This window comes from Lepisma saccharinum, chromosome 5, assembly GCF_977018435.1.
Source record: "Lepisma saccharinum chromosome 5, izLepSacc3.1, whole genome shotgun sequence".
NCBI classification, from domain to species: Eukaryota; Metazoa; Arthropoda; class Insecta; order Zygentoma; family Lepismatidae; genus Lepisma; species Lepisma saccharinum.
Window position 1 is genome coordinate 84,332,250 of NC_139233.1, and position 17,799 is coordinate 84,350,048.

General features: G+C 37.1%; 1 protein-coding gene across 3 annotated transcripts in view; it reads left to right on the plus strand.

Annotated features, from left to right (window-relative positions):
* Positions 1-17,799, plus strand: part of mv (lysosomal-trafficking regulator mauve) — a 488,369-nt gene that overhangs the window by 364,530 nt on the left and 106,040 nt on the right. For all 3 annotated transcript variants that reach the window (XM_083122737.1, XM_083122738.1, XM_083122739.1), the window contains exons 24-27: positions 2,517-2,717; positions 4,258-4,462; positions 8,908-9,156; positions 16,389-16,690. In XM_083122737.1, the coding sequence (XP_082978863.1) occupies positions 2,517-2,717; positions 4,258-4,462; positions 8,908-9,156; positions 16,389-16,690 (957 nt within the window). The remainder of the gene's footprint in view (positions 1-2,516; positions 2,718-4,257; positions 4,463-8,907; positions 9,157-16,388; positions 16,691-17,799) is intronic.

Genomic DNA, 17,799 nt, shown 5'->3' on the forward strand with positions numbered 1-17,799 from the left:
TTTGGTTACCTTCTGGTCTTCAGTACCTACAAAAAAAAATGCAAAGACACCTAAAAATACAACTCCCAGGCTACTCTACACAGCCACACGTCTCCCACGTTTGATGCGTGGTGTTTCCAGATTATCAGCGAGTATTCCCCAGAAGACTCGCTGGTATCGAAAAGAACTTCCAGCCTAAATATCCGGTAGTGGAGGAGAACTTAGCAGAATTATGTAACCAGGAATGAAACTAGAACCCTTTCATTGAACCGACATATTTATTTGCCAATTTAACACAGACATTTTGAAATAACATAGGCCGGAACAAACATATATGCACTTTTAGATTCACAGCACTTATATAAAAACAACATATTGGTTCTTACAGTAACTGGAATCAGTAATATATAGATATCGACACTTTATACCTGGTTTGGGGCCTTTGTTGCACATGCACACACTATGTTTGGGGAGGAAAAACAGATTTTATCGGTACAAAAACACATGCTCCTGGACGTCCTGCACCCTATCCTGACTATTGAGTGGATCGTGGGTGGTGGATGGCTCCTATGAGGTTGGATTGAAGTGGATTCCCTCAGTTATGCACTCGATAGTCCTGCTAGCATAGCCACGTGGCCGTACACGAGAAAAACGAAGATCGCAAACTGCGAATTTTCCATTTTTAGCAGTTTCCGGCATGCCCGAGTCTTGATTATTGACATAGAAAGTTTTTCTGACTACTTTCTATCCTTTTACCCCATGCTAGGCATTCGAGGGACTATAATTCACCATTATGATAGTTATTAGTGAGATGGGGGGCCTTGTGCCCACTCACGTTACTGAAAAACGGCACACTCGTTTTTTGTGACCTTACTCGGTCAAAAACTAACACAGAAGAAGAGCGTGAGAGGCTGACCTCACACGTAATAAAGGAATTTGATACCTTTCCTCATGACGTCATGGCCTGGGATGCTTCCCATTGGCTGACTGAGGTCATGGGTAGCTTGGATCAAGTAGTTCCAAGTCAGGTGTCAGACTAGTATGGGAGCTTTTTAAGCTCGCGAATGCTTTTACAAAACAACATTGATTTTTGGTGTTTTTTATGCATATTTATGCTAAGTTAAATGGATGGTATTTTCAAGACAAGGGGGTTATTCTGCCCCTACACAAATGTTATCTTGAGAATACGTAAATAAGTAAAAATTTCTAAAAAGTAAATTGTAGCACATGGTGCTCATGCATGAAAAATGGCTTTGGCATGTTGATAATAACTTATTATGACATGGATTGCAGCTTTTACTTGGTTTTAGGCTGTTTCTTATGGTTTTTGGTTATTAACCTTAATTTCCACTAGTATTACTAGTAAACAAAATGGCTTCCCATGGCATTTTAGCCATGGTAGCAATGAGCCTTGCACTTAAGTGTAGTAGTGTGGTGTTTTTTTTTTTTGGTTGGGAATGTATGCCCAATCCTTGATTGGTCATAACAGTTCATAATTTCTTGACTTCTGGTTGGCTGAGCCAGTACTACTTTGAACCAGTACCCATACCAATAATGATACTCGTACTGAATTCCACCAATACTGATACTGTTTGTAGGCATGTACCACTTCTTCATACTACATTGTTTCATTCACTTTGGTGTAGTGTGGTGACTGCATACTGAATACCAAATTCTTTGTAAAGTTGCAATTTTTTCTTCTTATTTCTTTAACTGTAATTATTGGGAGTTACACTACAAATTCCATAGCTACTAAAAACCCTATCATTCTGAAGAAAGAAAGAAAAGGATTTCATCTCTCTATGATAATTATTTCTCCTGCTACAATTTTTTTTGTACATTGCGGTAAGTTTGAAAAGTCCCATGCAGGAAAGCTCCCATCCAGTAAGGGCTAATTAAGGACATTAGTGAACAGTTCTAGTTCTTCAAGGAGCATTTGCAATGTAGTGTATTGCTGGCTTGATGGTGCAACCTGTTAAGTTGTCGAGTTTCAATCTTGCGACCAATGTTCCCAGTTTGAATCCCAGCCTGTGAGTGTCCCTTCATCAATTCGTCCAGTAATCACGAATCCTCACTGTCATAACTAGCCAAAAGTGACAGAAAAGTGAATCTAAGAAACAAATAATACAATACTTTATATTGTTATTTTAAATTTCATGCCAGTTTATTTCTACCTCATAGTACCAGAATTACCCTAACAGTACAGGGTAATTTGAAAAGTTGAAGCTTCATCCAAGTAGAAAACCCAGCACTTCTCACATGAGAGTCCTATATTTATGATGTAATATGTATTGATGTTTAGAGCAATATTAAATTTGCTAAACATTCCTACATATTGGTGATAGCTTTTCATCTTTATTGCATTACAGCAGTACATGAAAACTACATTAATTTGATGTGTAGTCTTTCATGACAGCCAAAATATTCTTGAGTCTATACTAGATTTATTTTTCTCACAATTTGTTTCTTAAATGTGCTGTTTGTCTTTTGTTTTGAATGTATGAAATGCTTAGTTAACTATTATTATTTTCTGTTAGGTTGTCCATTCCTTCAAGCCTCTTCTTGAATGTGGTTTACTGGAAGCATTGGAGAAGACGCTAGTGAAGGTGGTCCACCTACCTGAGTCAAGTGATTACGTGTGGTTCTCTGAGAAGGAGAACATGCTAAGTGAAGTCATTTTCATTTTGGTTCACATAGTGCAGAGAGTTGTAACTACACCTGGAGCACATAACATGCAAGTAGGTATTTTATTTATTGTATCATGGAATGCATGATTGTTACATGCAAAAAGTTAACAGCAAAACTTCTTCTCTTCTTTTCTTTTTAAATTCTAAAATTAAACACTTCCTCTCCCTCTTTTTTGCATGTTGCTCATGTGTTTTCTTACATGTTATACAGTTTTTCTACATTGCATCAAGATCCATTATGAGAGTTGTGCAGATGACATATTAGTAGAATATTGGAGCATCAAGGGGAGAAATACGGGTGCGCCATAAGTCTGGAACCATAGGTATTTTTTATATTACCCTTGTTTCTGTTACAGGTAAACCATGGCACTGACTAAGGAGGAGCGAATCCAAGTTATTTTGCTGGTGGGGACTTGGAACACATTCTTTAACCGTGTCGTACAATAATAAGTTCCTAACATTAACTTGTTTTGTTCTTCTCCTATGGTTCTAGACTTATGAGACACCTTTGTAGTTAATTCACAGTAAGATATGTAATTCATATTTAATTATATTTAAATAATAGGAATGGTGATAATATGTGCAAATCCCAAAAACCTTTATGTATTGCGAAAGTGAGAAATGTTCTTTTGCAATGAACTATTTTGCATTGTTCCACTCATCTAACAATCAGAATTCATCCATTCAAATCCCAATTTACAAGTGCCATCAAACACAGTCCCACTTTTAAATGGCTACTGTAGAACAAAAATGCCATCAACCAGATCACAAAATTAATTTATCGCACTATTATTATATTCACCAACATTTATTGTAACACACCACTGGCTTTTGGTACATATAATCTTTTAACACCTGCAAAACCTTATCTGCTAGGATTTTGAGATTAACATTATACGTATCTAGGGATGAGCCGATATGAAAGTTTGACTGATACTGATAAAGTACCGATATAAAATTTACCTATACCAATAACCTATATTCTACCGATCTGATATAAAATTCCAAATGGTCTTTGAAGAACCTGAATGATTCATTGACCTCCTTAATAAATATATGTTTCCAGATAACTGCAGTGCAAGAGAAGTTGCACATTTAGACATTTACTTTTTAAAAAGCAGGGCATGGAGATTATCCATAAAAATTATAACAAAATGGAGGAATTTTGCACTAAATTGAAGATATTGTAAGATATATTGGATCGGCAAAATAATCGTTAATTTTACCAATAAGCTGATACACCGATATGCCTATATCGGCCAATGTTGATAGAGCATCGATTAATCTGTCCCATTCCTAATTATTTAAGTTGACAAGCTCTGTACAAGCTGTTGATTTTGGGGTAGTGAGAGAATGCAATGCTACTTTTTCTTTGTTGTTCTTTTGGATTTGATTTCCTTCTGTTGTATGCATTAGGCATCAGTTTTAACACACCATTCCATGCTTTCATTTAAATGCTAATTATTATTTTTTTTATTACTAAGTATCCCTTGATTGTCATGATGTTTATTGAATTTGCAGCTGAAATTTCAACATTCTCTATTAAATTGTTTACTTATGGCAAATAACATTATTGATTTTTAATTTGCAGGTCATTAATGACATGCTGCTGCAGCTAAAATTTTTAGAAAATTATGAGAAAAGACATTGTGGTTTTGAATCAAGATGTCTGTATGCCATGAGAAATGCCCAGTGTGCTATTTTGGATGGCTTTTATGATGCGCTATATAACAAAGTTGAAATGATGCAACAATCTGGTATGAAGATGAAATCATCATCATCTTTTTACACTTCAGGTTTGTCTTTTTTTTCTCTCCAATATTGTTTTCACCAGGCTTTTGATATTAGCTGATTATGTAATTGGAACAATGAGCTTTTGAAGCGAGTATAAACACATATTGCATAGTGACATGTTGATATTAAAGAATAATATATATATGAGGTAGATTATCAGCTGCTGCTACTGTTGTCCATACAAGCAATAATTCTTACTTAAATTTGTTATTTATAAAAAGCAAATATCTAACCCTAAATTGTAATTCCTTAATCGAGTAGATTTTTTTCCCGAAGATACAGCAATTAGGGGTTCAGCAGAAGATGCCCAATTTTCAAGATCACCTGAAAATTATTTTGAGTGTTTCTTTGACATTCACCTTCTGCCTTTGAGGTTAGTTCGTATACAACCACTTATCGGACTTCTCAAAGGGCATCAATGGGTTTATAGGACCAAGGCCCCTGTGTGGTCTGTGGGTAGGATTTGTTTGTTTTTACCTAGAGTTATTTGGAATAAGAAACATATTATTATTTATTCAAGCTTACGGTGATATACATAAACTTTTTAAAACAGACAATTCACCCGATATAACTTGTAGGACAAAACCTATTAGTTATACCACAGTTTAAAACCTTGGTCCTTTGGTGATTCAGAGAAGCACCCTTTCGGAGTCTGGGTTAGAAATATCCACCTTGGAGTACACCAAAGCTGCCCCGAGGAACGTGGCAAGATATTTCCCCAAAACATCCCCTGAATCACCAGCCTTTGAGCAACCAGGAGAGTGTCCCCCTGAGTTTACAGAGCTTTCACCTTTTATGCAAAAAATTTGTTTACGTTTTTCCAAGATCACTATTGTTGTTTACACACAGAACATTTACATTGATTTACAAGTTTCTTGTACGTTAGCAAAATACTAAAATCTTTTACATTATTTTTTAGTAAGAAATCTGTTCAAAAAAAATTTACATGTATGATATTAACAATAAAGCATTTTTTTAAAGAAATAAAGATCTTTCGAAGAAAACAGAGTTCACCACAGATTATTCTTACACAGATGGAACAGTTAACGCTTGAAAAACTCTTAGTCTAGTAGGGGACACATCTTTCTTGATGTCCAGTACCGTAATATGAAAACAGATTTGGATGAAGTACAACTTTCTTTTGATAATGATGTTGATATGTGCACATTTCAGCAGCTCAGAATTTCCCTCAGTAGTTAGGCAACTTAGAACATAATACAATATATCATACAATACCATATCAGGTTAATATTACTGTAAGGATTATACTAATTATAAATTTTCACCAGTACCAATAGAATGCTGGTAAGGTTCATGAGTAGCCTAATGTTTAATGCTTTCTTGGGATCCAAATTTCTGGTGACCCAGTATGAATAAGTTAATACTAATAAGCTACATATGCTAGAAATATATATTTAACCTTTAGTAGACAGATGGGATATTTATATCTTGCAGAGATATTTCCGTTGAGGATGGATGGGGTAATTTTTAACGTGTCATTTCTTGTAAATTAACCCCCAACATATTTCTGTTCTATCTTTTTTGTTGATTAGAGGTACTCAAATTACAAAACATTATATCCATTGTTACTGTTAATAACAAGCAGAGTTTGAAAAGGTCTTATATTCCCATCTGAGTATTATGGGATAATAATAAATAACCTGTGGCGTAACAGAGTGAGGGTCAGTGCCTACCTACTCACTGACAGCCTCACTCTTTTTTTTTTTTTTTTTTTTTTCATGGTGAGTTTTAAAAGCACAGGCTTAAAAGGATCCTGTCTGGAGAGGCTTTACCTGCATGTGAGTTTCTGCCCGCTAAAGGTTAAAGCATGATAAGATGTAAAGAAATACTTCCTGTGACTGGTACTGTTATAACGTAATACATTCACATCTAATAAACTCCATGGAACAACAGCCCCCCAATGGTCAGGCCCTTGCATTCACCTTCTCATTGTGTGAGGAATGATTGGTGCATTGAATCCCATCTCCGCTGGTACCTTGCTTTCTAGATCAAAGTCTGTTACTGTTCTCTTCAAGAAGCTCCCCAATTGCCCCCACAGTACAGGATAATCCAACACCAAGCCAGGAAGGAATATCAAGGCGGCTTGCACCAAAGGCAAGAGCACTAGTTATTTGTCTGCATGTGAGCAAATATGCATATGCGAATGATTATTTCTCCCATTCCTTTGATGAAAGTGTTGTTTTCCAATTGTTTGAATTGTCCAATTTTAGCTTAGTTTAATCCAGTGGCGAAGCGTCCTATGAGGCCCGGAGGCCGGGCCTACCCTAATATATTTGTCTATTACGGATTATTTTATTACTTATAAATTTCATTAAACGACGCTTAATAAAAGAAAACTGAAATTCTAGGTCTTCAGCGAGGTCCGCCTGAGAGTGCTTCAGCTGGTCCCATAACAACCTATGTGAATCGTGCGGGAAAGCATAATTTCAGGGGCACATCCGCCTGTAATGTAACCTGAGAGGCCGGCCTCTTTTCTCTCTCACCCTCTCTCCCTGACTTCCGAAGAGTGCCGATCGTGTACGAGCGCGTGACGAAGCAGTCAGTGGACGTACAGAGCTTGTTGAGAAGCAGCGTTTCCATGGAAGATTCAGAGCTGTGCCGGGAGCGGAGCACACCCAGCTGCTAACATGTAGCGAAAATGTGTTGCTAACACCTCTAAGCCTGGCCTCCTAACCTATCAAAGTAGGCATTATTAGAATTCTAACTGCAAATAATGCATGCAAGTTGGTTACCAGTGTTAAGTTTGGTGCTTTCAGCTCTTTTGAGGAACCGCTTTTCGCGAAGTGTTAGCTGCTGGATGTGCCCCACACCAATCTTGATTCAGAGAGGGAAAGTATTTTTATTTATTTGAGGAAAGGGACATTGAGGCGAAATTTCCTTTCATGATTAGTGACATAACTGAAAACGCGCTACTCTTTAAATTGGGCAAAGTACGTACAATGCAAACGTATAGAGAAAAACCATGTTACTGAAATTTCTGGACGGTGTGTTACACAGTCAGTGTTTTCATTTAGCATTTCATCATTTTCTAAATCATATTATAATTTTTTAAAAGTCGCCTGTTGAAGAAGAATTATATGCATGAAAGAGTTAAAAAGAAATAATTGATTGTTAGATTTATTGTTATTTTACTTGGCTTTCTGCCATTTTTGGCTAATTGGGAAGATGAGAATGAGCGATAATATGATGACATTGATGAAGGGACACTCACAAAGAACACCTATATGCAGGTGGGGATTCAAACCTGAGGCCCTTGTCGTAGCACGTTGTTATAACCAATCCGCCGATGAGGTCAGCATTAAAAAGAAATAAACGCTAAGTGACAATCAATTGAACCAACCATTTCTGTAATGAGAGAAACATTCACAATACTGTTATTGAAGTAGCAAATAATTTTTACGAGCAGCTTTAATCTAAGAAATGTAAGATGGCTAGGGTTTGACAGAACGGCTTTTTCATTGGGTGACTCGTGGTCAGTACATCGAGTCCCATTATCACTGTTTTCTGACCTTCGAGACAGAAGCGCCTTTATTCTCAGATATCTAATGGAGACTAGATTAAAGTAGAATCTGAACCAATGCCTCCAAGGGGAATTGAACCTTCTACTTCTTGATTATAAGGCGAGAGCGTTAATCACTACATTATCCTTTACAATCACTTTCCCGACTTTTTCGAACAGTAGTAGACGAGATTCAGGCAATATGTTATCTTTTATTTTCTAGGGGCTATATTTTAATATACTACTGTTAAAATAAATCAGATCTTCCCCTCCCCCCAATCCCTGCTCCGTCCTGTGCCTACCCTTCCAGAGACAGCATGCTTCGCCACTGGTTTAATCTCTTTACTTTAAGAGCCCTGTAGCTAGATATTTTGGTGACCTAGTCAGGATTGTGGTTTTGTGCCCTCCTGCACTACCAAGCACACATTTTATGTGCATCCTTTGATATTTTGATATGCCATGGTTTGTGACATTTACATTCTACAAATTTTGGAATGAGAAAGCAAAGAAACTGCTTTAAAAATATATAGGTCAAATTTAAAGATTCGTAGTTTGCATTTCTGATTTTAAAAAAAAAAATCAGCATATTTAAGATCATCTATTTACAGGGTTATATCTGTAACTTCATATCAATCTCTTTAAGTCGAAAAGGATTTATGATAGAAATCTTTTTGCGATGAGTCGAATGGTGTCATCTGGTGATTCCCCAAAAGAAGTATCTAGGGTCACTTAATCACTTGAAAATTTTCAATGGAAACAAGGGTCGAGTAACACCCTATGTGTTTTCCTTTTCTCCTTATCTTTGTCAAGTGTAAATTTCTCCAACCCTCCTAGCCTACCACTCACTTCGGACCTAGTTTTATATGTGAGGATTATGTTCTCAGAGACGTTTCTGATGTCTTCTGATTCTTTTTCTTTTCTTTTCAGTTGGTTCTGGAAGCTACGAGGACAGCATTCATGCATCTGCCTTCAATTTCCACAGCCTGCCAAACCCATCGTCTGCTGAGTTTCACTCCAATGCATCAACTCCTCAAATGTCGTACTCCAATAGCTTCTCAAGCATCCACAATTTTTACCAGAGGCCATTTTTTTCTTCCAAGAGCATATCAAGAAGTGAATTAAATGAAAGGTTTAGGCTTATGCTTCAGAAGACGACAGAATTTCTTATGCATGTGGGTAAGTGAGTGAATCTTTACTGACTTTTAAGTGATTTTTTCCTGCACTATGTAGATGGGAGGAAGAAGAGGACTATATGTGTTTATAACTTATGCCTCCATGTGATACATAGTGTACGATACGGATATGAGTGTGAAAATACTGAAGGTATTGCAATTTTCAGTTTTTACTTCCAAAAACACATCTTAATAACTGATAATTGTTCGCAATGCATGACACAATTATGAGGGTAGACACAAACAGTAGCATGTCTAAAAGGGTAGGTGGGCATGTTTGTTCATGAAGATTTAACTCAGATTTTGTTGGGAAAAAACATTGTATATGCAAAGGAATATTAGAGTAAGAGCTGACAAAGAAAAAAAAGGCAGCACCTTGTCTCCTTACGAAATTCTTGGTCGTGTTAACAAATATAGTAGGATCTCGATTTTATGTTTGTCGGGTAACCAAGGTGGGAGAAACTAAATATGCAGAAAGTGTGAAATCCATCAAAAGTTTTGAAATATTTTGCTTTATTGAGACGATGAAAATTGAATGTATAATGTGGGGATAGAAAACTGGGGTTGACCTGTATTTGATTGCATTCAGTTTCTCAGACATTCAACAAAAACTGTAGTAACCGAGAGTTTCTAATATATTTAGTAGGAATTTTGAGAGAAATGATATTGCATTTCCTAAAGGGCTCAGCCCAAGGTCCTTGTGACCTCGCTAATACTCCTGCCACACACGAGTAGAAATAACCATGATAATAATTTAGAAAGAGAGAGAAGGGAAAGAAACCCTCCTAGATTGTTAGATTGTATTTGTTTCTAAAATGAGGTTAAAATACTGTATGTTTAAAATATTGTTTGGTTTGGGATGTAACTGTCTTCATGGTGGGAATGGTAAATGTGGTTTTAATATTGTGCAGGTCGTTTCCGTTCTGTTAATGATGGCAGTACTCTTTCGATATTAATAGCAAAAAACAATTACATTCAATTTTCTGTTTGGCCTGATAGACATATATGTACCTGAATGTTCAATAAAGATAAGAGGTGGTTGTGTAAGGTGTTGCCACTAAGGCACTCAGAGATAATAACTACGGGCACCTGGGACCACATCTGGTCTCTCTTAAGCAGCTCTTTCCTCACACCAATATAACAAGCAAAGCACACAAGAAATCAATTCCTGTTATTGCAAGGTCATTCAGTAGCTGTGTGTATGGCATGAATGAGCGTGTGCATGAAGAACTTTAATATTTTGTGGTTAAGTTTGAATCAAATGTTTTCAAGATGACATTAATCAGAATGTTATTTCATTTAACATCATCTAAAATACTTCTTCTCAGAACAAAATTTTGGGATGGTAGTTTTGTTATTTTAACGGTGAAAGGGTTTGTAAGGTACTGAATAGATAGTTGTTAAAATGTTAATTCCATGACATCTCTGATCTCATTCTAATCGTGGTTTTGGAATAAAAGAAATATATAATGTACAGCAGCTGTACTGTAAGTAGAAGAACGTACAATAATGTAACTATTCTTTGTCATAAAACATTGACATTGCTATATAACTTATCATGGTGGCGACAGACCTGGAAAACCGGGAAAAGTCAGGGAATTTGAGGTGTCAAAAAAAGTCAGGGAAATGTCAGGGAATATTGTCTTCATTTACTTCGAACACTCTTTTGACGAAAATTGTTATAACTCGGGCACTATGGGAGAAATCTACTTCGGATAACTTTTGTTTTGCAGCTAAAACATCAGCGCATGCAACCGTGTAAAATTTAGAACACCGGACCGAGGAAGGGGGCTGGGGGGGGGGGCACGTCCCCCGAATTTCAATAGAAAAAACGTAAATATCTGGAGTTTGCCCCCTCTTCTCCCGCTATTTTGGGGAGAAGGCGCAAACTTTAGTATTCTTTTCAAAGAATGGACATTTCTCAAGAGAATGAAACATGTTTCATGTTCTTGGGTGCCATACAACTTGAATAATAAGCCAAAATGTGATATATTATTTTAACGAAAAATATAGGTAATTTGCATTTTTGGAGGAAAATTGTTATAATTCGAGCACTATGGGAGCAATCTACTTCGGATAAGTTTTGTTTTGCAGCTAAAACATCAGCGCATGCAACCGTGTACAATTCAGAACGCCGAACCGAGGAAGGGGGTTTGGGGGGCGCGACCCTTGAATTTCAATGAAAAACAAAAATCTGGAGTTTGCCTCCTCTTCTTCTGCTATTTGGGAAGAAGGCGCGAACTTTAGTATCCTTTTTAAAGAATGGACATTTATCAATATAATGAAACATGTTTCATGTTCTAGGTTGTCATACAAGTTGAATAATAAGCTAAAATGTGATTTCTTGTTTTTTTTTACGAAAAATAGGTAATTAACATTTTTGGAGGAAAATTGTTATAACTCAGTCACTATGGGAGCAATCTACTTCGGATAAGTTTTGTTTTTCAGCTAAAACATCGTAGCATGCAACCGTGTACAATTCAGAACGCCGAACCAAGGAAGGGCGGTCTGGGGGGCGCGACCCCCGAATTTCAATGAAAAAAACATAAAAATCTGGAGTTTGCCCCCCTCTTCTCTCGCTATTTTCTGGAGAAGGCGCAAACCTTGGTATTCTCTTCAAAGAATGGACGATTCCAAAGAGATTGAAACTTGTTTCATGTTCCTGGGTGCCATACAAGTTGAATAATGAGCCAAAATGTGAAACTATTCGCAAATGTGTCATGGATATGTTGCGGAGAGGGGGGAGGTTGATCATCAATATGAATTTACCCAGTCTTGCTCCAGACCTGTGTTAGAGTTTCAACCCAAACAGAAGAGTATGAGGGTCCAAAAAGCACATTCATGTCGTAATCTGCACCATGATACCATATGGTTTCTTCGGGTCAGAACGACCTCACTCTGATGATACCATATAATATAATCGAGGGAGTAAAGGTTAAGCCTCTAAATATTACGTGGAAAATGCATTGAATTATCATTTTTCTCTTGTCCGTATGGGAGAGTAGTAAGGAGACAGAACTGTCAACAGATGGAGGGGATGGGAGCGGGTGGCACCGTCCGATAGTTGTCGGACGTCGTAGTAAGGCATTTTGTTGGGCAAACTGAAGGAACATGGAAACAAATAGGTTCCATTGATACATATGATTTTTTTCGAATATCGTCACCCGACAAGGTATCTCACTGCAACATGTGACAGAAATTGCATGCACGGGACTCTTATGATTTTTGTTCGATGTCTTCGGACTGCAACATCCAACAAAAATCGTATGCATAAACAAGAAGAGCTTTAGACTGCAAATATGCTGCTGGAATTTTATTACTCTTCTGGCTCACTTCACCTCATTTAATATAGCAGTGCTTACGAAGGTTTTCTTTCATCATCCTGACGTATTACTGGTTTCACACAAGTTAACATACGTTTATAATCACATTGCACTATTCTTAGATATGAAGAAGACAAGAAGAATCCAACAAAACTGGATATATATTGAATACTATCACGAAAAAGTGAAACATAAATCTGCATTGGTGAACGTTATAAAAATTGGCAAGTGCATCCTCCCAACATCAAATTTACTGCAACACTAGTATTGCAATGAAATACCATTCTCTGTCCTGTCTGTTTAAACTCGTGAGAGATGGTCATTAATCTCTCACAGGGTAAGGTTAATGTCCAATATTATGAAATAAAATACTAATAATAAATACGTAAATATTTTAATATCATATTACTCGAATCATTCAATCATAAAAGCAAATCACTTTCTTCAAGAATTGACTTTTTTCTGCCAGCCCTGCTAAATTTTCACTTTTCATCTACTGATTTATACGAGGGGTGGCCAGAAAGTAATTTCCGATTGATTTTTCGCAAACGCCAAAACCGTGAAAAATGGTAATTAATGCGAAGTTATGTTTAGGAATGTGCAGTGATGTCTGGACACATTTTTCGCCCTTTCTAAATATCAAAATAATGCGAATTTGTCATAAAATGTGAATTGTTGGCATTTTTAGCGATTTTTTTTTAAAGAAATGACCTATAACAACGAAAATTTCCATGAAATCCAACATTCTTGTCTTTTCTAGGCCTGTTTGTGTACATAGAACATGCAAGTTTTCCAACATTTTACTCAAGAGTAAACTATAGAGTTATACGTACATGGAATAATTCCGACAGCCACATTAAATCATGTATTTCCCAGGATTTTTTCAACTTCTATCAAAACCATTTGTATCACAGAGAAAAGTGGCAGGGTTCTAACAGGAGATCGAGTGCGTATCTACTGTCACACGGGATCCACATCCTCGTATTTGTCGCACGAGATATGTTTTGAATTACCAAGCTAAGTGCGCTCCATCGGCATTTGTCAAGCGAGTAATAATGGAGCTCAGTCGTTAGGGCGTCTGACTAATATGCAAGAGACCCGGGGTTGATCCCCTGCGGGGGAGAACCAGGATGTTTTCCGCCTATTCAACCTGCTCCGGCACCCACCCAGCATCATGAAGCTAGTACCTTGAGAAAACTTTGTGGGATAAAGATAGCCAGGAGCGTGGTGCTTATCACATCACCCCCACCTTTAGCCGTGATCAAGAAAGTGTGGGGCCCTAACTCCACACCCTTATACACCTTCATGGAAAAGTGCAGGGGAGCACTTTACTTTTACTTCCTGAAAAATCTGTTCCAACATATCAATCTGTCACGAAAATACGTAGACCATGTGATCTACAATTTCAAATAATCGTTTAAAAGCACAATGGAGTATTAAGTTTCGGTATATTTGGCAGATAAATGTTCTAAAACAAAAAAGCGAATTTTGGGAAACTTAATACTGACAAGTCAAAAAAAGATAATGCCAATTTTTGGTGCCATAATATATATCGGTATCTGTCACGTGAGATTGATTGATTTTAATTTTTTGGGTGCGTCGCCACTTATGGTCATTATGCACCCTTAAGTATATACGGGGGAAATTCCATTATCTAAAATCCTTACCTTAAAATTAAAAAAAGGGGTATGGAAAATAACTTTCTCAAATGAACTCTCACGAAGAGGCGTAAGCCATGTGACTTACAATTTGAAACAGTAGTTTAAAAACACCATGAAGGAATAATTTCAGATATTTGCCAGAAAATGCGCTAATATGAAAATGTGAATTTTGAGAAAAATAACACCGTATAGTAAAAAATAAAAACTAAGAAAATACACCAATTTGAAAACAAATAACAAAATATCAAGGTCCCTACCGATTAGGCATAAATAAAACATGAATATCAGTTTTAATTTATTGTATTAGTAACAGTGAGTCTTAACCTAATTTTCGGCACAATCACCACCGTTGTTCTGGCATTTGTCGTAGCATGGCACTAAATTTTGTGTGCCCATGGTATATGTGTCGGACAGCAAATACTGGAACTATCTCTACCGCAGTGTTGCCCTGCCAGAAACCTCTTCAGTTATACAAAGAGATGAAAGTCGGTACATTCAAAGCCAGGGCTGTACAGGGAGTGGTCCAAGATCTCTCACCTGAAGTGATGCAAAGGGCCCGTGTGTACTCAGCTGTATGGGGTTGTGCACAGTCGATTGGCCTTCCGTGAATTGTCTGCACCATCGTCTGACCATACACGACGTCCGGTCTGCACACCTCACACAATTGCTGGTGGCTCTGTGCCAAATTCTGAGTGTACATTGTAGGCTAGGCTCGGTGGGAGACTGTATGACAGCTGCAATCTTTAACCTAGAACTGTCCTAAAACGGCTGCATTGCAACTGTACCAGATTACTGCTACATGCCACTTCTTCCTGCCTGCATGGGTGTGTGTCTATCTCTGACCACCAGTGCTGCGTATAGGCACCATTGGAGCTTTTTTCAGGATGCCCCTCGTATATGAACTTTCAGAAGCTTTTATTATTAGAGTGTTCCTGTTTTAATGTATGGTTAGCTAAATCAGGTACCTATACAATGCAATTCTATAAATTCTTTGCGTTAAATTTCTAATACCTACATACCCTTTTCGACAGCATTAATGGTATAACTGCATGTTGTCAGTTTCTCAGTACTTCACTTGGATATACTGTACTGAAGCAGAAATCTCATTGATAATGTAAGGAAATATGACACTTTATTTTGTTCGCTTCAATTGTTTCACTTATATGCAAGAGTTAAGTTGTTTGCTTTACAGAGAAGAGAGCTTGATGCATTGAAAAATGAGTCCGCACTCATGGTTCTTGCAAGCAGAGGGTTCCAAACCTCAGTGGAAATATCAATATATAATACCGAGAATGTATAAGGAGACTGATAAATTACAAATTGTATTTATTAATCAATCACTCTTCACTCTTATCTTTTTAAGTCGTAACTTTAAAAATAATCAAGTATTTTATTTTAAACTTACTGCGTATGACAAAATTCCGTAATCCTTCCCTAGCTTGTGAATTGTAATAATTTTCCAAATTCACTATTTTGCAGTTTGAATTCAAATCATAGAGAATAGAGAAATTAAGTCAATTTCATAGAAAATAATATTGGTATTTAACAAATCCATACCTGGATCTGCAAAAACACCGATTTAGTTTAGTTTGTAATTGTAAGGGAAAAATGTAAATTTTGTCCTGGAAAACCTGGAAAAGTCAGGGAATTTCATTTCTGCTTGTTTGTAGCCACCCTGCTTATGTTTGAGAACAGTGTGACACAGTTTTACAATGTCTAGAACATGTAACCTTGTTATTTTTTTTTAGATTTTAATAGTTCTTTACTTAGTTAAGTATAACCACAATTAAGATTCAAAAATGAAATTGAATTGTAACACATGCCTTGTTTTTGTCTTCTGAATTTTTAGACCAACCTCAATTCTTCTTCAGGGATGAGAGAAAGAATGAGCCATGAAAATTTTAAAACATGGTTCTAGTAGTTGAAATGGATTTAAAGGTACAAAAACGTGTTGCCCTGATTATGTTGCTGAAGCAGTCCTTTGTTCCTTGCAGCCACCTCGGAATGATATAAGCTTTTGGAGTGTGATTTTATCTCATTTTTAATAAGTTGACAATACATGATATTACATACTACTACTTTTTATATCATAATGACAAATTATCAGGTTTCTACTAACATTCTTAGAAAGAAATATTTCGCAGCTTTATTTGTTGCAAGGTTCATTGAACTTATTTATTGATGCATCGACATACACTGTTGATTTGGTCCTATTCCAACATATTTTCATTAAATATATTTTTTTTTTTCAGAACCTATCAATGGCCAATATTTTGTTAGTGAAATTGAAGTTGACTTCATGAAGAAAATGTTCCTTGTAGTACTGAGTGGTTTGGATTCTGTGTTGGAGAAAACCAAATCATCCCATCGGGGGATTTGGACCAATATGATGTGGTCGGCCAGAGATTTGTTGAGGGTACAAATGGGCCAGTTTCTGGTTTTCCTTTTGTCACCATATCAAGTTCTTGATCTTCGTATGTTTGTGATTTACCATCTGCTGGAGCTGCCACGGTGTAGGAATGTCTTAACCACAGTGCTGCAAACACATTCACAGGTAAGGGTGCAAAATATTTCTCAGCAAGATGCTACCTTGGGAAGGGTAATTTTATACTGATGTATTAATCATCAGAGATTTTTCACTCTAGGGAAGCTTACATTATGAAAATAGTTAGTTGTTGTAAACTGACTATAATGAAAAATATGAAACAATGATATGTGTTTTCTGTATAAAGGAAGGAATTGGTGCTAATAAAGAAAAAAAAAAAAATATGTGGCATCCATGAGACAAAACTTGCATAGCTCCTTCGAACAAGTGTTCTTGGGTTATCAGCCAGGTTAAGTCAGTGTTAACTTCCAATGTTTTGAGCGCATACATTGCAAAGTTACCAGAGAAGTCAGGGCTAGCAGAAAACAGCATTGACGAGGGCCATAGCATTTTATTTGAAGACACCCGAGATCATAGCCAAATGTGCCAGTTTCTGGGAAAGAAAAATAAAGGAAGTTATACCCATTTCATGGGAAAGCAAGAATCTCAACAGTGATATGGGACACCAGCTCAGTCACGCATGGAACTCGGTTCTCTGTAAAAGCACAACATCTGCCAATAAAATACCAGGAACCAGAATGAGCCAATCACAGGTTAGAACCTAAGCTCCGCCCCCTCCACACTGACATCTGTAACTTTGCATTTATCTCCAATTCAACATAACCTGATGATGAGAGCAATGTATGCACTCGAAACGGATGCTAACACCGACTTAACCTGTCTGATAACCTGAGAACACGTGGTTCGAATCACGTCACCAAGAAATCTATATTTCCTATTTGTATACCTCCTATCAGCCATGAAAATATTTTATTATTTCATTTGCTTTTTAATCGATCACTTCCACGAGAGAGAGAGAGAGAGAGAGAGAGAGAGAGAGAGAGAGAGAGAGAGAGAGAGAGAGAGAGTGAGTGAGAGTGTGGTGTGTGAGAGAGAGAGAGAGAGAGAGAGAGAGAGAGAGAGAGAGAGAGAGAGAGAGAGAGAGAGAGAGAGAGAGAGAGAGAGAGAGAGAGAGAGAGAGAGAGAGAGAGAGAGAGAGAGAGAGAGAGAGAGGAGAGAGAGAGAGAGAGAGAGAGAGAGAGAGAGAGAGAGAGAGAGAGAGAGAGAGAGAGAGAGAG